General features: G+C 39.8%; 1 protein-coding gene across 2 annotated transcripts in view; it reads right to left on the reverse strand.

Moving 5' to 3' along the window:
- Positions 1–23,376, reverse strand: part of PTN (pleiotrophin) — a 108,627-nt gene that overhangs the window by 25,384 nt on the left and 59,867 nt on the right. For both annotated transcript variants that reach the window (XM_008258043.5, XM_002711960.6), the window contains exon 2: positions 239–354. In XM_008258043.5, the coding sequence (XP_008256265.1) occupies positions 239–353 (115 nt within the window). In that variant the 5' untranslated portion in view covers position 354. The remainder of the gene's footprint in view (positions 1–238; positions 355–23,376) is intronic.

Genomic DNA, 23,376 nt, shown 5'->3' on the forward strand with positions numbered 1-23,376 from the left:
TCTTTCTACTACCTCTTCTTTTTAGAAGCACATGATTGCTGCTCAATATTCAACACACAATAGCTATAATATAATCAGACTCCAAGACTTATGTGCAGGGGCCATTAGAAAGGATATATCTTGTGATCCTCTGGATAACTGGAAGGCAGGAGGGAAGGGAGGGATGGAGGGAGACAGGCAGTGGGTGAAGAGGACATTAATCAGTGGAGCATCCCGCCTTCGTAACTCTACAGCTTACCTGGTTTCTCTTTCTTCCCTGCTTCTGCAGTGTCCACAGCTGCCAAAATGAAAATGAATGCCAAGAAGGCAACTGCAAATTTTCGACGCTGCTGTTGGTACTGTTGGGACTGCATTCTACGAGTAAGCAGAGAAAGAGAAGGGGTGGTGTTGACCTAAGTAAGGGAGATGGACTTATGGAACTCCCTTCAGCTCCACTTTCCAATTCTATAATGTTAGATGTTGCAAAGGTTCATATCAATTATCTTGGGCAGAAGTCTGTCTTCTTCCCCCAACAACCCCTGAAATAAGTTTTCTGTAATCAGTCATGTTCATGGACAAAAATGCAGCAGTTCTCCATTTATGATTTCATGACATTTTGCTAAGTATGCCTGTGGAATAGTGGAAGTGAAAAAAGTTTGAAGGCAGATATTTGAATTGACTTCTACATTAAATCTAGCTGCAAGCATCACTGGGAATACCAGCAACTACAGCCATCTTCAGAATTCCCGACAGTTCCTGGAACAACCTTAGTGCTGCATTCCACAGGGCTCATTTGCAGAATGAATTATCTGAACAAATATATGACTAGTGCTTAGTCTCAGTTGCATTAGTATTGACTAATGTCACTGATTCTTTTTATCACTTTCTGTGGTCATCACTATCATCTTACCATCTTTCTATTATTTATTAGTCAAAGAGTGAAGCACAGAAGTAGAGCCAGCACACCTATAACACATATCAAATGCACTTGTCAATTCACATGTGCGAAATATCTTCTAAGTTCTAAGACATAATTAAGATTCTTACACATAATTCGAAATTCCCCACATTTGATGTGACTTAAAATCCCAAGATAACAACACAAAGACTCCTGTGGAACTTGAAGCCACCTCTGAGTCTACGGTAAGTATGGTCACCTTGCCAAAACACCTCTGAAAACGTCTTAGTCCCAGCCCCAGGATAACACAATTCCCTGTGGCTATGCCGAGTGATTGACAACAGCAACTCACCTGGCAGTTATTTCTCTCTATCAGCTATGTTAATAGTGACTTATACACCATGTAAAAATTGCTGTAATGACCTGTGTTTATTAGCCTCGTGAATCTTTTTCCAGCACTGGTAATAGATTGGTTTAGGTATTTTTATATTCTTCTTAGTGTGAATAGCTTTTTCTTTCATACATATAACAGTTGAGATCATTCTGTTCTATAATTTGTTTCCCTCATTCAAAAATATCTATGAAATAATCCCTTTGTCAGTGAGTTGTCTCCACTGCTGTCACATTGGAAATGTTCTCCCTTACGAAAGTTTGCTTTTTGACATTGATAACTTTGGATTCCATTGTATGGTTAAAGCATATTTCACTTACAAACTAAAGTCAGTATTCTGCTCATTTGATCCTCTCACTGAGTCACAAGCCTTAATTCGCTACTTACCAACTCCATCATTTTCCTCCTGACGCTGACTTCCTATGATTATACCTTACTGATGGCCACAGAGATGAGTTCCGATTGACCCTGAGGCTTTTCCTAGATTCTTCAGTGAGCGAGAATGAAATGAGAATCCAGCTTAGAGTACCTGATTTGCAAGTCTTGTCGGAGTTCCCAGAGTTGAGGACACTGGTACGTTTGTACTACTCTGCCTTGTTATATAATACATTCAAATACCATTTGAAATTGTCAGGTGTGAATTGTGTCAAAATGGAGGACTTCTTGCTTCCCCTAAAGGATGTCTGAGAGTCTTCTTTCAGTAAAGTCACTTGAGAAGCAAAAGCTTCTCGTTTGAGTTTTCTTAAACTCAAAAAAGTAGAAGCTCAAAAAACTTTAAAGTTTAAAAAAATGAACTTTTCAGTTCATAACTTTTTGTTTATCTTTATTGAGTTTGAATTTATTCTTTTTTAGCTTTAATATTTAACAGTTTTTAAAGCTTTGCCACATTTACTTCATTTGTAGCCCATATCTATATATTTACATATATATATGCATATATACACTATTTTTTCTTGAAAACAGAGATTAATATCACAAAGTGAGTGATTCATGAAAATGATCATGATGTGTGAGAAAGAAGGGTATACATATGTATTTACAAGTTAGAATCTAGCTTCATGTTTAAGAATTATCTAGGTAATTCCAGAACAAATTTAGGCTGTTCTGAACCAGATTATTGTGAGAATTTGGAAATTTCCAGCACAGCTCTCCAGAGAAATTCTGACCAACCAACAGCTGAAAAGGAGTTGAAAAGCAGCCCAGAGCCCACTGGACAGGCATGATTACTGGACAGAAATGGAAACCTCTCTATCTTGCATAATAACGCAATACACACACACACACACACACACGTAAATTTAATAAGAGAAAGGGGCTATCCTCAGCAGATTTTAGCCTCTATGTTTCTTATTTTTTGTTATTAAGCTCTTACTTTTATCATTATTTTCCAAAGTATTCCCCTTAATCGTGCTATATTCATTTGTTTCAAAAAAAAAAAAAAAGGCCTGTACAAGTCAGAATTTCCTAATCATACACATTTCTGGTTTCTAGAGTGTTCTAATACGCCATCATCATGACTGAAAGATGAGCTGTGTGGACTAAGGGGAGTTTGGAATTGGGATGGGAGTGGGAGACACGGAATAGAGGTGTTCTGTCTGCTTCCAATATTAATTCTGAACAATTCTAACTCTTAAGTAGAAACATGGTGAATTTCAGCTCCTAATTCTCTATAAAGTAAAATGCACACGCGTCTATATTTATAGGGAGGTATCAGTATAAGCCGCGGGGTCTCCAACAGCTTTGACTTGGAGAATCTCTTTATGCTCAGCCTCTCTTCCTCTCCCTCCTGTTTTTCCTGTCATTCTGTTTCAGCCTATATTCTGATTGCTTAGATTTCCTCGGTAGGGAAAATGAATACAGGTCATTTAAAAGAAGAGACTGAGGGAGCTTAGAAATGGGATGATCAGAATTATCCAAAATTTCAAGAGTGCCCAATTACCCAATTAAACTGAAGGTGCCTTGATGTAATTAATACTTCAGTAACTAGCATATGAGCACAGAAGAGTTCCCCTTGCTTAGTTGATTGTTTATTCATTTTTCGCAGCAACTAAAGGCAAAAGCGCTCTCCTTACAACTTATCCCTATGTGTTTTCCAATAAATCATGCCAGATGAGTGCAGAAGAAAAAGAATTGCACATAAGAATGTGGTCAGAGTCATGACATATTTTCCACACTCAGGAAAATAAAACAGTAGGAGAATAAGGCTTCCTATGGCTCAATACTTTTATTTTTAATTTTATTTATTTATTTGAAAGTCCAGTTATACAGAGAGAGAAGGAGAGACAGAGAGAAGGAGAGGCAGAGAGAGAGGTCTTCCATTTGCTGGTTCACTCCCCAAATGGCTGCAACAGCTGGAGCTGTGCTGGAGCTGCGTTGATCCAAAGCCAGGAGCCTCCTCCCAGTATCCAACACGGATACAGGGGCTCAAGGGCTTGGATCATCTTTTACTGCTTTCCCAGGCCACAGCAGAGAGCTGGATGGGAAGTGGAGCAGCTGGGACTCAAACTGGCACCCATACGGGATGCCAGCACTGCAGGTGGCAGCTTTACCCCCTACACCAAAGTTTCAGTCCTGGCTCAGTCCTTTTAGTAATTTACTGTTTGCTCTTTCCCTCCTGCTGCCATCTTTCTTGTACTTACCCTGATGGATTTAATTTTGTGGAATTTAACAGTTAAGTTGAAGGATACCATAAATGAGTGTGCTGTCTAAAAATTACTATTGAATTATCCCAGGGAAGTCTGAAGCTTAAAGAACATTAAAGTTAAAGAAACTGGGGGAAATATTCATTTGTCAAGTCGCAACCTTTTTCTACAAGAATAGTTAATTAGAAAGAAGATTCCTCTTTCCTTTAGCATTTTAATAGGATCTAGAATTTTTTAAATGGTAAGATTTGTTGTGAACACAGCACAGACAAGGATGTTGGAAACCGTCCCTCAATGACCTGTTTGAAAGAATTAACATGGAATTTGGAAACCCAAATTGTGGATCAAACTTCAGCCCTGCTGTTTAGTTTTTGGGACTCTTCTTGGGCAAATAACAACCAGTTGAGCTGCCCAGTGCAAGTGGTTATAATTCCTGCTTAGGAGGCTTGAAGTGGAGGTGCTAAGATGTGGACACAGAGGTAACCCAGAGGGTGGGAATTGTCAGAACAGAGGTGCATTAGCTAATGTACCTGGGATGAAGTAGATGATGGTCTGGGTACTTGGTTTCCTGACACCCACAAGAAAGACCCAAATGGAGCTCCTGGCTTTTGGCTTTGGCCTGACCCAGTCATGGCTCTTGGGGACAGTTGGAGAACGAACCAGCAGATAGTGAATGCCTCTCTCTCTCTCTTCTCTCCTCTCTCTTTTCTTCTGTCTTTTCCCCTGTTACTCTACCTTTCAAACAAATAAATTAACCATTAAAAAGTAGATTAGCCAGCATGCCAACGTTGTGGCAAGGGCTTAACCTGCCGCCTGTAACACCAGCATCTCCTTTGGGGTCCAGTTTGAGTCCTGGTTGCTTCCCTTCCAATCCAGCTCCCTGACAATGAGACTGCAAAAGTAACAGGAGATGGCTCAAGTATTTGGGCCCCTGCAACCCATATGGGAAACCTGGTTGGAGTTCCAGTCTCCTGGCTTCAGCCTGCCCAGCCCTGGCTGTGTTGCCATTTAGGGAAGGAACCAGGAGAGGGACAATCTCTCTGTCTATGTCTCTCCTTCTCTGTAACACTCTGCCTTTCAATAAATAAATCACCTGTTTTGCAAAAAAAATCCACAATGAAGTAGAATATTGAGAAACATATTACTAGTTGCCAAATATAAAAGTTAGGTCACCCCTACCTGCTTGTTACTTCTGACAAGAAAATTCTTCCTTTTGAGAACTAGCAAGCATCACACGGTTTGCTAGTGAGGATTATCCCAAAATAAACAAAAGTAAAACAGTACCAAAAAAAAAAGATGCAGAAAGGTACATTTTGATTAACACTAACTACATGTTTTTTCAGCCCTACCAGGGCACAAATTCATTCTGCCCTTACTCCTTGGAAGTTTAATGCAGACTCAAAGGCCTCCATCTGAAGTCCAGAGGTCCTATGCTGAGAATTAGAGAATGTGTCCAAGCCCTTTAACTTGAGTGAAATGAGGAAAGTCATCTTAATTTGTAGCAATTCCTTATGCCATCAGTGTAGTGAAACCATTCCACCTCCCTCTTTTTATTTCAAATACCTCATACATCAATACCATCTTCCTCCCCAAATGAACACAGTACTTCATTAGACATTTTACGGACACCTGTCCTGTGCTAGCCACTGAGCTATGTCATCTCAGGGTACGGAAGTGACAGATGAGAAGATAGAAGCTTTGGCTGTCCCCATGAAGCATGATTTCCAATAAAGTAAACTGTGATGAAAAAATATTCCATTGTAATACAGCACGTCCTGAAAAGTACGGGCTGGCATGAAGTATAAGGGGAAGCAGCTATTCTGCAGTTCCCTTTCTTTATTAAAAAAAAAAAAAAGATTTATTTTATTTATTTGAAAGAGAGTTACAGAGAGAGGTAAAGACAGAGAGAAGGCTTCCATCCTCTGGTTTACTCCCCAGATGGCCACAACAGCTGGAGCTGCACCAGTCTGAAGCCAGGAACCAGGAGCTTCCTCCAGGTCTCCCACGCTGGTGCAGGGGCCCAAGGACTTGGGCCATCTTCTACTGCTTTCCCAGGCCATAGAAGAGAGCTGGATCAGAAGAGGAACAGCCAGTACTAGAACCAGCACCCATATGGGATGCGGGCACTTCAGGCCAAGGCTTTATCCCGCTGCACCACAGCACCTGCCCCAGTTCCCTTTCTTGATTGCAAATTGATCTAAGCCATGAAACCATCTAAGGCCAGAGATTTGACTTCCCTAAAGCTCCCTAGAGTTCAATCAAAACCATGTATAGTTGGGAATTCTGGTTGGAGAGTTAACTATTAATCACTTTCCTGATTATTCTAGTCATAGAGTCAAATGCTGATTTGTCCTTATTTATAAGAAATAACTGTAATTCAGTTTAAGGAAGATTGGTCCTGACTTTTCCAGTCAAGAAGGCATTTACTTAGTTATCAATTATATTATGGCACTTAGCTATACTCAATGACCTGTTTCAAGCACTCTACAAATATTGACTTATGTTAATATTAACTGATACTTGAATCATCATAGAAAGTGCATTAATTCACTCAATTATTTTAAAACTATGCATAAATAAGAGTTACATCCTCTGGTGTATAAACTGTTCTACTGGAAAATGGGAACAAGGAGCTGAATAAGATGGCAAGGACTCCTGATCCTGTGACGCTTACCTTTAGTGCACTAGCTAGAAAACAATATGTAAACAAATGGAAAAGTAAATAACAAATTCCTGAACAAAATTACTCCTGATTTTGGTAAACTTGTGAAAACTGTTGCTAGATGGCATGGTTGGAGGAGGATGGCTTCATACATACACCAACCCAGGGTTGAGAAAGAGCCAGGGAGGCGTGGCATCCATCCTGAGGCTTTGTACCATGGACCCCCAGGGATCAATTTCCCTTGTTCAGTACTCTCTTCTAGACTAGATGGCGGTGTTTTCGTCTCTTAGCTTTTGTAATTCTTCCAGAAATCATCCATCCACTTCTCATGGCTTTTGTTTTCCACACTCTGTTGTGATCTCTGAATCCCTCTAATTTTCCTAAGTGTAACCAATATCAATTCCTGACTTGTATCTTTTTCACTAATTGGCAATCCAGTCAAATCTAAAATATTGCCAGCTCATAAACTGATTAATTTCTAATGTCACAATTTTAAAACTAAAACCAACCAGCAAATCATAGTTTTTAAGAAACGTTTGGCCGGCGCCGCGGCTCACTAGGCTAATCCTCTGCCTTGCAGTGCCAGCACCCCGGGATCTAGTCCTGGTCGGGGCGCCAGATTCTGTCCCGGTTGCCCCTCTTCCAGGCCAGCTCTCTGCTGTGGCCAGGGAGTGCAGTGGAGGATGGCCCAAGTCCCCGGGCCCACATGGGAGACCAGGAGAAGCACCTGGCTCCTGCCATCAGATCAGCGCGGTGCGCCAGCCACGGCGGCCAGTGGAGGGTGAACCAACGGCAAAAAAGGAAGACCTTTCTCTCTGTCTCTCTCTCTCACTGTCCACTCTGTTTGTCAAAAAAAAAAAAAAAAAAAGAAATGTTTAACTTTGCCAAGAACAGAAATGACCAACTTCTTTTAAACACAAAATCCCAGTGTATTCTTTCCTCACATTTTCTGTAGCCTTTTCACCTCTGTCCTTGTTAATTTTTTATAAAGATGTGTAAGTTTCTTCAAGATGGCCTTTCACTTCAAAAACAATCCTAAATGCACAGGAGCTTGCAGAAATTAGGAAGAAAAAATAAATCAACTAAAAAAAGATTCAAAGGAAATTCATGTATTTTCTCTTAATAACATGACTGACATGAAGGTGTATTTGTTCAATTATTTTTTCAATTGAGTTAATTACATAAGGTGAACAAATTTCATATATTTCATATATACAGATCTAGGAACATAGCAATACTTCTCGCCTTACCCTTCCTCCCTCCTGCACTCCCACCATCCCTTCTCCTCCCTTTCTTATTCTTTCTTCATTTTTACAATTACATACTCTCTGTCTATTTTATTATTATAATCTTAATGCTCCATTAAGTAAAAAATTCAACAAAAAGTAGGAAGAAAAAACTCTATTCCTTAACAGTAGAGACAAGGGCTGTAAACAATAATCAAATCTCAAAATGTCAAATTTGTTCACATACATTACATATTTTGGACCCTACTAGTTTCCACAGATCATTTATTCAATTATTTTGATAAGCCAAATGAGTTCAAAAGGGCACTGAGTTGTTCAAAAGCCATCCATTTCCATGGCTGTCTTAACTTATTATAATCAAAAGAAGCTAGAGACTGACTCAGAATTTTAGAATTTTCTGGCTTCCTCCAATCCCTTTTTACATCCAACTGCTACAACTTGGTATAAAGGAACAAGTAAGAGTTTGGAAGCAAGTTAGAGCTGAGTTAAAATCCCAGTACTGGGACTAGCATTGTGGTGTAGAGGATTAAGCCACTGTCTGCAACATCCACATTCCACTGGGGGAGAGTTCATGTCCTGGCTGCTCCACTTCTGATTCAGGTCCTGCTAATGTGACTGGGAAAGCAGTGGAAGAAGGCCCAAGTCCTTGGACCCCTGCACCCCAGTGGGAGACCCAGATGGAGCTCCAGGCTCCTGGCTTTGGCCTGGCCCAGTGCTGGCAGCTACAGCTATTTGGGGAGTGAACCAACAGATGGAAGATCTCTCTCTCTCTGACTATGCCTTTCAAGTAAATAAATAAGTCTTCAAAATGAACTAATCATTCAAATCTCAATTCTGGCTAGGCAATATAAAGCAATACATTTAATTTCTCTGTAACTGATTTTCCTTAGCTCTGCATGTAAATATAACACCTTCTCCACAGTATTTTGGGGTTTGTGATTATGCAGGCAAACTATGTAACACAGCACCTGATAATGGCAGACTCACAATATCCACACCATACCTTTTTAAATTATGCTATAGCTTCCGGGTCCATCCATTTTTAATTGTACTAAGGTAAGAAATGGAGAGTTTGAATAGAATTTTCTTTTAATAGAATTCAAAACAATCCTGGACAGGAATGGTGATCCAGCTCTTCCCTTCACCAGAGTACTGGGCCATCTCTTAACTCACCTTCTTGCTACCTTTTTTGTTTCCATCTCATCTAAAAGTCTTTTGAAACCCAGGTATCTGAATATCTCAAAGGTTTTCTTTCTTGCAAGTATCCCTTTCACTACTTCCTCTCCTCTCCTGTATCCAATTTATAGATAGTCAGCCAGAAAGAAGCATTTATACTGTTTAAGCATAGAAACATTGTTTTGACCAGTCTTTGCCCATGGTATCTTGAGTGATTCTACATGAGTCCCCAAGCCCCTCTCCCTGGCAAGCCTTCAGCACTTTCCAAGGTTCAGCTCAAGGATTCCACTCCCAGTGAAGCCTCTGCCAAGGTAACAGTACCTTCTTCACCTTGGGAGCACAGTCACCATTCCCATTCCATAAACAGTGATGCCTAAGTGCGTACAATAAGGTGATATTTAAACAGCATTGCCCTCTCCAGACCATTGCATTTGGTAATCATCACGTCCCCAGACAACTTCTGTTTCTCTTCTTTCACCACTATGACTACCAATTGTGTTCTTTCTTTCTCCAAACCTAAACTAAAAATAAAATAAATCAAAATCACACATTATAATTGTGACACACAAAGAAAATAGAGGACTACAAAGCTGTCTAAGGTGGCAGATACTTAACAACCAGCTAATGCTCCTCACCAGCCACTGAGCCATTCCCATACACCAGTCAAGAAGTAAATTTGCATCTTGGAAAACTACTAGCAATACACGCCAGGACTGTTGAGGTCCCCTTGGAAGCACTGAAGCTTAGGAGAGCCTATGCTATCAAAAGCCTTGGATAATCATAAAATTTTCTATGTACACACATGTGTAATACTGATTGTGATTGTGGATGTGGATATATAATAGTGTATATACATACTCAAATACATCTTCCTTCAATAATCAGTAAGTCGTTAAAGGACAGAATATGATTTTGTTGTCATTGCTCAACATTTAAATAGCATTTGACACATAGGTGTCATTTATATATTTGTCACACAGTGAATAAAACAACTAAAGAAGAGACAAATAGCCTGGTATCCAATAGGATGACCAGCCATGGTGTCTGTAGTAGCTTTCCCTCAGCATAAATGATTGTTGAATGCACTATGAATTTATTTGTATTTGCTTATTACTTATCTCTCCCAAGAGCCTGTGAAGAATAGTGGCAAGTGGAGCCATTGGACTCACACAGAAAACTGCAGGTAAGGACACATGCAAAAATACGAGGGATCCTCAAAAGTCCAGGAAAACACAGACCATAAGAAATGCAAAAATTCAAAAAATGCTTTCACCAAAGTCAACTTATCTTTTGTCTTTTAAAATTTTTGCTTATTTATTCAAGATGCAGAAATACAAAGAGAGAAACAAACAGAGCTCCACTCACTGGTTCACCCATGAACTGTCCACAATAGCCAGGGCTGTGCCAAGCCAAAGCTAGGAGCTAGGAACTCAATCCAGGTCTCCTTTTGTCACGAACTTTAGAAAGTTCCTTCCTAAAGAGACATTTCCAGGGATCTACAGAGCACATCTGAGATACAACTAAAATACATTTAATTCATATGTTCTTTTTAAAGATAAAAGGGTCCGGGTTTATCATTTATTTATTTAAGAGGAGAGAGATCTGCCATTCAGGTCCCAAATGCCTACAACAGCTAGACCTGGACCAGGGCTGAAGCTGACATCCAGGGACTCAACCCAGATTATCCCACGTGATTGACAGGAACCTAATGACTTGAGCCTTCTCTGCTGTCTCTTGGGGTCTACATCACAGCAAGCTGGCGTCAGGAGCCAGAGCTGGGAATCAAAACCAGGCACTCTTTTTTTTTTTTTTTTTAAAAGAAATTATCAATTCCCAACTTGACTCTCACTGGGATTAAACATGACAATAGGTCTGCTCTGATTCCATCATCATTTAAAAAAAAAATCATCTATTATTTTTCACTTTATGTTTCTGTGTGGGAGCAAACTGCTGAAATCCTTACTTAATGTATACTAAGCTGATCTTCTGTATATTAAGATAATCGAAAATGAATCTTGATGTGAATGGAAGGGGAGAGGGAGTGGGAAAGGGGAGGGTTGTGGGTGGGAGGGACGGTATGGGGGGGAAGCCATTGTAATCCATAAGTCGTACTTTGGAAATTTATATTCATTAAATAAAAGTTTAAAAAAATAAAAAATAAAATAAAAAATAAAAAATAAAAAAAAAGAAAATCACCAGAAACCAAAGGTGAATAAATGTTTCTAGAATATTTGAAAAAAAAAAAACAGGCACTCTGCAGAATGTGGGCGTCTTAACCGCGTCTTAAGCACCAGGATAAACACCCACCACAGGTGTTAACATAGACTAGTCCATTTATTTCAAAAGCCAGCTTTCTATACCTCACTTATGAAATGGAGATGATTGTTAGAATTAGTTTTGTTCTAAGATTACAAAACCAAAAGATTCTGTTAGAAAAATACTCCATTTTTTTATCTTTCCACTTTACAAATTCACATAATAATGACGATTTCTTCTTCACGTTACATCTGAGATATATTTGCTATTATCAGGTATTTAGTAGTCTTGTTTTTCTTTATTTAAAGGTCAACTTTCTTGCTTTCTCTTTCTTTTCATTAACTCTTTTTCAACTCATGAAAATTGCACACTGGTTTATTGTCTAATGTTTTGACCACTGCTTTAGAGATGTATAGTCTCACAGAAACAAACATATTTACGATGAAATTTGTTACTGAATTAGTGAATGACTTTGGCCTTCTTGAACTGCCTTATTTAAATACTAAGCCTTGGGGGTGGCTCCTGACTTCAGCTTGGCACAGCCCTGGCTGTTAGGGGGCATTTGTGCAATGAACCAGGGGATAGGAGATCTCTCTGTTTCTCTTTCTCAGTCTGTCTGTCTTTCTCTGTATATCTTTCAAATAAATGATTTTAATTAAGGTCTAAAATTAAATGAAAAATAAGCACTAATTCTTGAAAGGAAGCGTATAAGTACACGTATACATGACCTCAGGTGCACCCTACTCACAGTAGAGAAATGACTCCAACACTTTTGTTTTTATCTAAATGCCTATCAATTAGACTAATAAAGTAGACCACTCGTTTAATTTTGTATGACTTAATGTCTCAAAAACAGAACTTTCAGGCTGAAATATTTCAATGGCATAGTGGCACCTAAAGGAGAAGTATGATACTGTAGACATTTTCTTTAGACATTCTTTCCTCAATTGTAATTGATTTTGCTTTTAAGACTTTATTTTAATTGCTTTGATAGGCAGAGTGTTAGAGAAAGGGAGAGAGACCTCTCACCTACTGGTTCACTCCCCAGACAGCTACAACAGCCAGGAGCCTGGAAATCCATTCGGACCTCTCACGTGAATGGCAGGCGAGCAAGCACTTGGGCCATCTGCTGCTCCTTTCCCAGGAACATTAGCAGGGAGATGGATAGGAAGCCGAGCAGCCGGGACTCCCAGAGCCCAGCTGGCGCTCTGATGTGCAATGTCAGCACCCAGGTGCAGCAGACTAATCCATCACACCACAGTGCTGGCCCCAGTTTTTATTTTAAATATTTATTTATTTATTTTCATGTACTTGAAAGTTGAGAGAGAGAGAGAGAAATCTGCCTTCCACTTGTTCATTCCCCCAAATGCATGCAACAGCTGTGACTGGATCAGGCTGAAGCCAGTACCCCAGAACTCCAACTCGGTCCCCCACTTGGATTGCAGGGACCCAAGCACTTCAGTCATCACCCACTGCCTTTCCAGGATGTATTATCAGGAAGCTGGATGGGAAGCACAATAGCCGTGACCCCAACTGGCACTCCGATTTCAGATGCAGGGGTCCCAGGCAGTGGTTAAGCCATAGTGCCACAATGCCTGCTCCAGCAATTCATGAGTTAATTTTAGAGCACCTGTCAAGGGCCAGGCTTGCCTGGGCTGGGGAGTGGGAGTGTGAGAAGTGAACAACATGATACAAATTTGTCCCTCAAAGAGTCCTTTCAATTAAAAAAAAATTGGATGAATAAGCATGATGATTCACTGTGATAAATATTATTTAAAAATTATACACAGAAGCCTATCTGAGTATAGGTCCAGGGGACGATTTTGCTTGTCAAGACTGAGCATGGCAGAGGGCTGGGGTGTCTTATTCATTTTATTGAAAGAAAATAATTGAAGTCTTCTAAGTGAAAAGGGGAAAAAGGGACGAGGATACCAGACAGAAAGGAATCACATAAGCAAATGTATGTGGGTGGAGCTTAAGTAAAATATTCCGTGACAAAGTGTGGTGAGAGTATAGAGTATACAGCAAATACAAAAGGATGGCCCCCAAGAGGAGGAAGGGGAAATAAGTTAATCCTGGAAGCTGTGAGGGAGAAAGATAATCATTAAGCAGTCCCGAGAAGAGACAAGGGGAGATTACGGACAGGAAGAGGCTGCGTGTTACACAGGCGTAGCTAAGCCCTCAGTCACTTGAAAGGCGTCAGCCACCATACTCAGTAGTTCACGCAGAAATCTTCTGAATAGTACTTCTTTTATTGTTTTGGCTTTATTTTATTTTTTGTAATCAGTAGAGGTTTCAGATACTTCGGTTTGCTTTTTATTTTATTATAAAGATATTAAAGAACAAGCTCTAAGCCTCAAAAATTTCACACAGACAAATCTCTCTCTCTCTCTCTCTCTCTCTCTCTCTGCTAGAAAAGCGAACTCGGGCTGAACAAACGATGTTTATGTGTTTGCATGCAGAGACATCGAGGGCTGCTGTAAGGTGTTAAGAGTCCTGAGGGGCGTTGCTGTGGCGCAGTGGGTTAAAGCCCTGGCCTGAAGCCCGGCACCCCATATGGGCGCTCTCTGCTATGATCCAGCTCTCTGCTGAGGCCTGGGAAAGTGGTAGAAGATGCCCCAAGTCCTTGGGCCCCTGAACCCGCATGGGAGACCCAGGGGAAGCTCCTGGCTCCTGGCTTCAGATTGGTGCAGCTCTGGCTGTTGTGGCCATCTGAGGAGTGAACCAATGAATGGAAGACCTCTCTCTCTGTCTCTACCTCTCTCTGTAACTCTGTCTTTAAAATAAATACTTTTTTTAAAACAAGAGAGAGTCCTGAGCAGGTGCTGACCAACAAGCCTGCCCTAGGAACTTCTACACCTCTTCCTCAGCTTTGATTAGAGTGCTCCTGTTTGACTGTTTTACTCATTGCCTTCCTTGTAAGATTTCATTTGTAATGATAAGCTCAAAAGCCCATTCAAGATCTACCCAGTGAAGGATATGACATTGACAAATACATATCCTACACACAATTCCTTGCCTATGATTGGTACTCAATACATATTTGTGGAATTACATTCAAAAAATAAGAGTTGTACTCATGTATACTTTACCTATTCTATGTTTCACAAAAAAAAGAAATCTGAAATGATTTTATCCTCTCAAGGGAGAGAGGGAAGGAGGGAGGGAGGGAAGACGGAAATATCATTCTGTTCTTAGAATTGTACCTATGAACGACATTGAATCTGTTCTCCTTGTATTAGTATCACACTGACATGAAAAAATAAAGTATAAAATGGCAATTAAATAAATCTTTTCAAACTCTCCCCAAAATCAAGCAAACAGCTTCACAAGTTACAGTTATAATTAGTTACGAGGGATATATGGTGGAAGCTGGCCAAGGTTTAGGATGGAAGTTTAATGCTCTCAGAGGAGTGAGTCAGAATTCTCCCCACCTGGCTTGTTACTGCTGATCCGGGTGATTCAGGAAGAGCAGTCAGTCTCTTTTAGTCTCAGTACCCTCCTCTATGGAAACTAGCAAGCTCATAATTCATTAGGCGATTACAAGGAGATAATGTATATACAATGTCTGTCATTCTATCAGGCATCTATGAAGTGCTCCATCCATGGTAGCTCTTGTGGATCTCAGAGGAAGAGCGTGCAGCAGGAAGAAGGCATATTCCCCTAATGGAATATCAAAGGTAACATGATCAATAGGATGGCAAATCTTGTAAGATGGTTTGGATTTTGATAAATAAAGCTGGGATTGAAAGCAGTTTCAGTGGAAGGTTGGAATAAGCCAAAGTATTAAGTGAGAAATCAAGAAACCAATTTGAAGTAAATAGTTCACTTTGATAGTAAAAGAAGAAAGGAAGAGAGTATCTGGCATAGCAGTTATGATGTTGCTTGGGGCGCCTGCAACTCATATTGCAATACCTGGGTCTGAGTCCCAGCCTTGGCTCCTCACTCCAGCTTTCTGCTGATGTGAACCTTGGGAGGCAGCTGGCTCAAGGAAGTGCATCCCTGCCACCCACATGAGAGACATGGATTGAGTTACTGGATGCTGGCTCTGGCCTGATTCAGCCCTGGCTGTTACAGACATGTGTGTAATGAGCCAGTTGATGGAAGATTTCTCAATCTCCCTCTCTCTCTCTTTCTTTCTCTCTCTCTCTCTCTCTTTCTCACTCACTCTCTCTCTTCCTTTCAAATAAAAAAAAAAATGAGCAAGAGGAAAGTCTGGTATAGATGAGCTCGCACCATATCAGGCAAAGCCTTAAAATGGTCATTAGTATTTAATGACCAACTAATATATGAAGATAATATCCTAAGTTATGAGGAAGACACAAATGGAAATCATATGTGGTATTCTGAGTCCTTCAAGATTATAGACTCATTAAGGGACTGAGACAATATGAGCACACACCATATTTTTGCATGAGATATAAAAACACTGTAACTAAAGCAAAAGTATTTATGATAAAAGAAGAGAGTATAAATTATTAAAAAAAACCTCTTATGGGAAGTTAAAAAGATATTTCTCAAGTTTTGAAAGAAAAAATTAATTAATGCTTGTGTATTATAAACATAATCTTTCTCAAAACAAGAATCTCTAGTAGCCAAAGAGAAATGTGTCATATTGACTGAAAACACAAATTCATACTCATTCAGCCTAACTCAGTAAGAGCACACATTTAAAAATATGTAGATTTCAACATCAAATGAAAAGGTATTTATGTCAAAACTGCTACCACATTTCCATACTCTTCTAAAACAACTCAATACAACTCTATTAACTACTGAGTTCAGATGGCATTTCTAATAACTGATGGCTTCATTTGTTCAGATGAAATGACTCAATTAAAAACATAATTAACAAAACAGCATGCAGATTTTCAAGTTCACTGGCATGCCACTAAGCAAATGAAGAGTGTCCTACATTATTGTGTGTCTAGGGGAGGTAAAAAATAAATATTGCATGGCTGATCTTGCTTGTGTGTGTGAGGCAAAGACTTCTCAGTGCAGCATCAAGCACCAACTCAGAGTAGAAGCTCTTTACAACCACCACAAAGATCAAACACCTAATCAAAGTACCACATCTGGGAAGTAAGAATTTTGAAGAGTGTTTTTGTATGCTTTTCAGTGCTATAACACAATACTGGAAGCAAGCCAGCTTTGTAAAGAAAGGGGGCTTGTTCAGTTCACAGTTCTGGCCATTCAAAGACAGTGCCAGCATCAGCTTGGCTCTGGTGAGGATCTCACAGCATCATGGTGTGAGTGCATCTCAAACTGAAAGCCAAAGCAAGACTGAAATCCCACAATCCCTTTTAAACGCATGCCCCCAATTGATCTAAAGAGTTCCCACTAGGCTCCATCTGTGCTGCGCTGAGGATCAAGTTCCCAACACATGAAACTTTGGGGGACACACTCAAGCCAAATCCAAACCATAGCAAATAGACTTCCGGATGTGTTGGTTAGACTATTAATATTGCAGAAGAACTCATTATTGCAGAATAAATCCTTGGCTAATGCTAAAGACCCAGGTCTTCCTCCTTTCTATCTTGAAGCTCAAGAATGACTTAACTGCATGTTGAGAATGTGATGTCCTGAGATAAGAAGGAAATGATTAGAACAGCACAGTCTCCATTTCCATTTTCCTTAGAACAGAGTGCCCTACAATGTTTTATCCCAATGATTCTGATTGCCCCCAGGTACAACACTCAGGTTGAGTGGGCTTTGGGACCCCTTGGCTGTGGTATCTGTGTATCTAAGAGGCTATGTGCAAGTTTCTCAAGCTGATATTTGGAATTACCAAAGAGCCTGTAAGAAGTTAGATTTTATTTACAGTTCAATGGTATCATCCTCACACACACAAGCAAGATAGGCCATGCAATATTTATTTTTTACCTCCCCTAGACACACAAGAGTTACCAGGACAGATATTGGGGCTTACTAATATTGCAAACGTAAAATCAGTATATTAAGTATTAACTGTATAACTCTATTTATAAAACACATACATATCAAATGACTTTTGCCTAGAATATATAAAGAACATTTTAAATTAAACAGTAATAAGAAAAACCAAAAAAATTATGGGCAAAACAATTTGAACAAGTTATCAAGCAAGATGTACAGATAGTAAATAAGTACATGAAATGATGCCCAACACTATTAGGAAAGCCTCCATGTGACCCCCTACATAACCCACTCAACTGAATGAAATTGAAAAACTGACTCCACCAAGTGTTGGCAAAGGTGTGGAGCAAATTTAACTCTCCTATTCTGGTGATGGGATTGTCAAATGAATGAAACAACTTTGGAAAACATGTTGGCAACTTCTGAAAAATTTAAAAATACATCTACCATGCAGCCCAGATAAATAGAAATTTGATATATTCCCAAAATAATGAAATATATGCAAATATTAACACACCGATTTTTAAAGAAACTTGTATTTCTAACACAATTGTCCTAACATGGACATAATCAAAATGTCCATCGACAGGTAAACTGATAAATAAATTGTAGTGTATTCAGATAATGTCATTATAAGTCAAAAATGAATTATTGGCATATATGACATATATGGATTTTGACTAATTATACTAAAAGAAACAAGTTATTAGAAATAATATATACTATATACTTCTAGTTATATAAAATTCTAGAAAATAAGAACTCACATATAGTTATAGAAAATATAACAATAGTTACTTGGATATGGATTTGGTGGATACAGGGAGGAGTATTAGAGAAAAATTACAATGGAGCATAGAAAACATTTGGAGATAATAGACATAGTCACTATTATGATAATGGAGTTAACAAGTACATACATAAATCAAAAGTCATCAGATGGACAGATTAAATGTGTGAAGTTCATGGTTTGTCAACTAAAGCTTTGAAATAGTAGATATCAAATAATTATAAAATGAGGTACAATCAACAGATACTATAATCAACAGAAGTAGATTCCAAAATGATCCAAATGTTAGAATCAGCTCATAAGACTACCATGAGTATAATAAACCTGCTCAATTATTCCTATCAGGGGTGGCAGCACTGCAACAATAAATGGGAATCTCAGCAGAAAAAAAGGAACTGAGAAAATACATGTGAAATGCTTGCTTGGATAAGGTTGACAGAGGTTATATACAGCAGAAGGAAGAAAACAGATATAAACCAATGTCACGTGAGCTGTGCACTGTGCACAGCAGTTCAGTTGCCACTTGGGCTGCCCATTTCCCACATCAGAGTGCCTGGTCCAAGACCTGAACACTTTGCATCAAATCCAGCTTCTTGCTAATGGGCACTCTGGTAGGCAGCAGCTGATGGCTCAAGTACTAGGATCACTGCCACCCATGTGGGAGAACTGCATGGCGTTCCACACTCCTGACTTCAGCCTGGGCCAATCCTAGCTGTTACAAGTACTTATAGAGTAGATCAGAGGATTAAAATCTCTCTCTCTGTTTTTCAAATAAAATGACTGCAAATTCAAAAAAGTATTAATTCGGGGCCGGCACTGTTGCTCAGCAGGTTAACTCCGTGGTCTGAAGCGCTGGCGTCCCATACGGGCGACGGTTCAAGACCAGCTGCTCCACTTCCAATCCAGCTCTCTGCTGTGGCCTGGGAAAGCAGTAGAAGATGCCCAAGTCTTTGGGCCTCTGCACCCACGCGGGAGACCTGGAGGAAGCTCCTGGCTCCTGGCTTCGGATCGGTGCAGCATTGGCCATTGCAGCCAATTGGGGAGTGAACCATTGGATGGAGGACCTTTCTCTCTCTCTCTCTCTATCTCTCTCTCTCTCTCTCTGCCTCTCCTCTGTGTAACTCTTTCAAATAAATAAATAAATCTTTAAAAAAAGTATTAATTCAATGACTTGTATTTAACAATCACCACGTTCCAAGAAGTAGATGAAAGAGAAAATGTGGCACCAAATTATTTAAAGAAATAGTAGTTGAATATGTCTAAAATTTGATGAAAACAGCAGCCTACAAAACAAAACTCAGTAATAGGCAAGCATGATAAATACAAAGAAAACTCAACACAGACACTTTAAAATCAAATAAAAAGAAACAAACAAAACCAAAAAATCTTGAAGGCAACCAAGAAGGGAATAACGTTATATAGAGAGAAGTAACAATAAAGGCTGGTTGCTTATTTCTAATTAGCACCTTGAGAGCCAAGCAAAGGGAGTTGAACCACAAAAGCCAAGGAAATAGGAATTACCACGAAGTGAGAAATGATGAACAAGGTCAGATTCCACATGTGGGTGGCCGCGGGAATCAGCAGGAAGAAGTCACAAGTAACCTTATGAGGGAAGTTTTACTCCAACTCTGAAGTTAGAAGAGCAAATCGCTGTTTCAGAAACAATGATTAATGGAAGATGATGTGGATTTACAAACTACTATTTCTTTAAATAATTTTGGTGCCACATTTTCTCTTTCATCTACTTCTTGGAACGTGGTGATTGTTAAATACAAGTCATTGAATTAATACTTTTTTTAAAGATCTATTTATTTATTTGAAAGAGTTACACAGAGGAGAGGCAGAAAGAGAGAGAGACAGAGAGAGATAGAGAGAGAGAGAGAGAAAGGAGACTGCTGTATGACTGCAGCAAGTTGCTATGTTAGAACAGCATCATGCATCACGAGCCATAAGGAACGGACAAGGGAAAAGCCTCCATCAAAGGTGGGGAGACCAAGTGCCTGCTGCGAGAGCTGGTGTCACTCGGAAGGCTGTCGAACACAAGGACACTTAGAATCCCACGTGACTCTGAGGTTATTTTGGTCAGATGCAGTTTTTACTCGTGCAAAGGAAACCATCTCTGCAGTTGGACTCCTTGAATCCTAGGCATCGAACACTCAGTGTTTATTATGCTCTAAAGGACCTTTCGCTGCACAAGGACCACAAGCAGCGGGAGCAGCAGCAACATCGGGATGCCTGTAAAGATGCAGATGTTCGAGCCCAGCCCAGACCTGCTGGATGAGAATTTACACTCTTAGGAGATCAGGACCCTCAGGCAAACTTCTCTGCCATGTAAGTTTAAGAGACGCACCTTCTATACCACGCGTTTCTTTAAGAACAAGGACAAAAATAAATACTTGTAACTGCTTTGATTACATATCTAACTTATTTGCAGTCCAATTTCTTCCAGTAAGTGTTTAAGGTCATTTTTAAAGATATGCAAAGAAAAAGCAAAAGGAAAATAGGAGTGGGGAAAGATAATGGTAGTAAGGACTTTGCTCTTCACAAAGGGTTTTGTGTAACTTTATCCTCACAACAGCTTTAGAAGGCTGTCAGTATTATTGCAATTTTAAAATTGAAGAGAGTATGTTGGAGAAGTTAGATAATTTGCCCACGATCGCAAGGTGTTAGAAGAAAGGTTTGAATTTTGACCTATTCCACACCAAATAAATAGTGAGGTTAAATTATAAAATATAGGGGCTGGCATTGTGGCATAGAGGGTTAAGCCGCAGCCCGTAACACTGGCATCCCATGTAGGCACCAATTCGGAGTCCTGGCCGTCCAATTTCCAATCTAGCTCCATTCTAATGCTCCTGGGAAAGCAACAGAAGATGGCCCAAGTGCTTGGTCCCACGTACCCACATGAGAAACCCCAAAGAAGCTCCTGGCTCCTGATTTTTGTCTGGTCCAGCCCTGCCCATTGCAGCTGTTTGGGGAGTGAATCAGTGATGGAAGATCTCTCTCTTGCCTTCTCCCTCTGTCTCTCTCCCTCTCTCTTAGTAACTCTACCTTTCAAATGAATAAATCTTTCAAAAAATAAAAAAATATATAAAAATACCTACTGAGTAGTGAGGTTAAAATATTAATTGCCTATAATGTTTTAGAATATATTTGCATATTTATATTTATATATGATTTGTATAATATTTGATTCCAAACCTTCCAGACATAAGAAAATCTAAAGATAATTTTCCAATGTAGGTAACAAAATTGATACTCGTCTTCCAGATCCCCTGGTTTCTTCTCTGTCTGTAGTTTGGTTCCTGCGTTGCGCTCAAATGGAATAGAAACTAAATCCTGAAAGCGCCCCTTCTCTACTCCCTGGCCCACAAATGATGTAATACTCCCTCCCACACAGTTCCCACAGTGCTAGGAAAAGTCCAGAGGGGATCTAAGGCACCACAAGGTGAACATGAGATATGTATTATTTTTTGCTTAGTTGGCCAATTCTGGGTTATTAATGCCCTGCTCCATACAAGAACAAAACCCTAGAAGAATCCAACAATGGCCCAGGAAGCCATTTGGATTGAAGTTAGCGTCTCCTGCAAGAACGGAAGAGCTGAACCTTGCCAGCTTTGATTTGCACGCTTCTCAGCTACTATTTCCAGCCAATTCAGTTCATACAGCTCCAGCTTTCATTTAGGACTGAGCTCATTGACTAAAAAATAAAGAACAAGAGGGAAAAAAAGAAATCAAGGAAAAGCTTAATTGATTATGCAGAGTGTTGCTTTGGGAAAAGGGGAAATCTTGTTAGAAACCTGGCAAACTTAATTCATTAGGGATTGGTGACATCTTCTCAAATCAGAGCATTACATCAGGTTAGTTGAAAACATCAAGCAGCCTTGCGATTAGGTAGAGGTGCCCCATCCCTATCCATTCTGTCTGCCACATTTTTTTTTTTCATTCCTTGTGAAGTGACAGTAAGCAATAGTGAAAAATTTGCTGCTAAAATTGTATTGAAAGATAGTGAACTTGTTGGAAATTAGAAGCGTTAACATCAGGAATGGTGACTCTAATCACTCCCCCTGTCCCTGTCCACTTTGCTTGTCTGCTTCCGTGGTCACCTGGGTCTCATTTTCACCACCTTTCTCTCTCCCACATGGGCTCCTCTTTCCCGTTCAACTTCCATCCAACTAATCATGCGATGTATGCAGGGCTGATCAAGGTGAACATGAACATTTGGTCCCATAATGGTGTCTGGGAACCAATTGCGTCCTGCCCCTTGGGAGACTCTCTGGAGTTCTGCACAGTCACCATGTCAAAGAAGGAGGCTATTGGATTTTATCCTTTGTTTAGGAACATCCTGTGCCCCCATTCATTGATCTCCCTCTTTCCTAGAGATAATTAGCTTTGCAATAAACCTGTCATTGAAAATTACCAAAGCAACCAAGAGATAAAAATGGTCTAGCCATGCCAAATAAACCTTATTCATTTATTTGAGAAAAAAATGACTAATAATAGTGATTTCATCATCAAAGAGTGCCTTAATTTCAGGAAATTATTTAACAAATACCATGAAAACATCCAGCTGGGTGTGTTAGTGAAGTCTGAGTTAGATAATAACATTATCTGTTAGATGACTACATTTGGGGAGTGAACAAGCAGATGGAAGATCTGTGTTTCTCTCTGTGTGTGTGTTTGTGTGTGCATGTACATTTGTGTATGAAAGAGAGAGTCTCTGTTTCTCTGCCTTTAAAATAAAATAAAAATAAAGAAATATGAATTTTAAAATAACAATTGGGATGAAAGCACCAGAAGGTTTCTAAGTCAATGTACAAGTTATTTAAAATTAGGGTAAATATGAAATTGCATTAGTGGTAGAGTCAAGATTCATCATGTTCTTAGTGGAACACAAATATAATTTAGAGTTGAAATAAATTACTTAAGATTTAACAGTGATGACTGTGAAGTTCTGCAAACGAGTGCATTTAAATCCATACCTTAAATAAGGCGCTGGCCCTGCAGCACAGTGGGTTAGCGCCTTGGCATGAAGCGCCGCCATCCCATATGGGCGCCAGTTCGAGACCTGGCTGCTCCACTTCTGATCCAGCTCTCTGACACAGCCTGGGAATGCAGTAGAAACTGGACAAAGTCCTTGGGCCCATGCACCCATGTAGGAGATCCGGAAGAAGCTCCTGGCTCCTGGCTTCAGATCGGCACAGCTCTGGCAGTTGCAGCCAACTGGGGAGTGAACCAGCAGATGGAGGACCTCTCTCTCTCTCTCTCTCTCTCTCTCTCTCTTTCTCTGCCTCTCCTCTCTCTGCGTAACTCTTTCAAATAAATAAATAAATGAAAAAAAAAGCAAAAACTGAACTATAAAACAATACCTCATATAGACAAGAGAAGATAGTGTGCTAACAATAGTTCACAGGATACAGAGAGGCTTCGCTGGACCACAAGA

Source organism: Oryctolagus cuniculus, chromosome 3, assembly GCF_051225735.1.
Source record: "Oryctolagus cuniculus isolate XC-2025 breed Fujian yellow rabbit chromosome 3, ASM5122573v1, whole genome shotgun sequence".
NCBI classification, from domain to species: Eukaryota; Metazoa; Chordata; class Mammalia; order Lagomorpha; family Leporidae; genus Oryctolagus; species Oryctolagus cuniculus.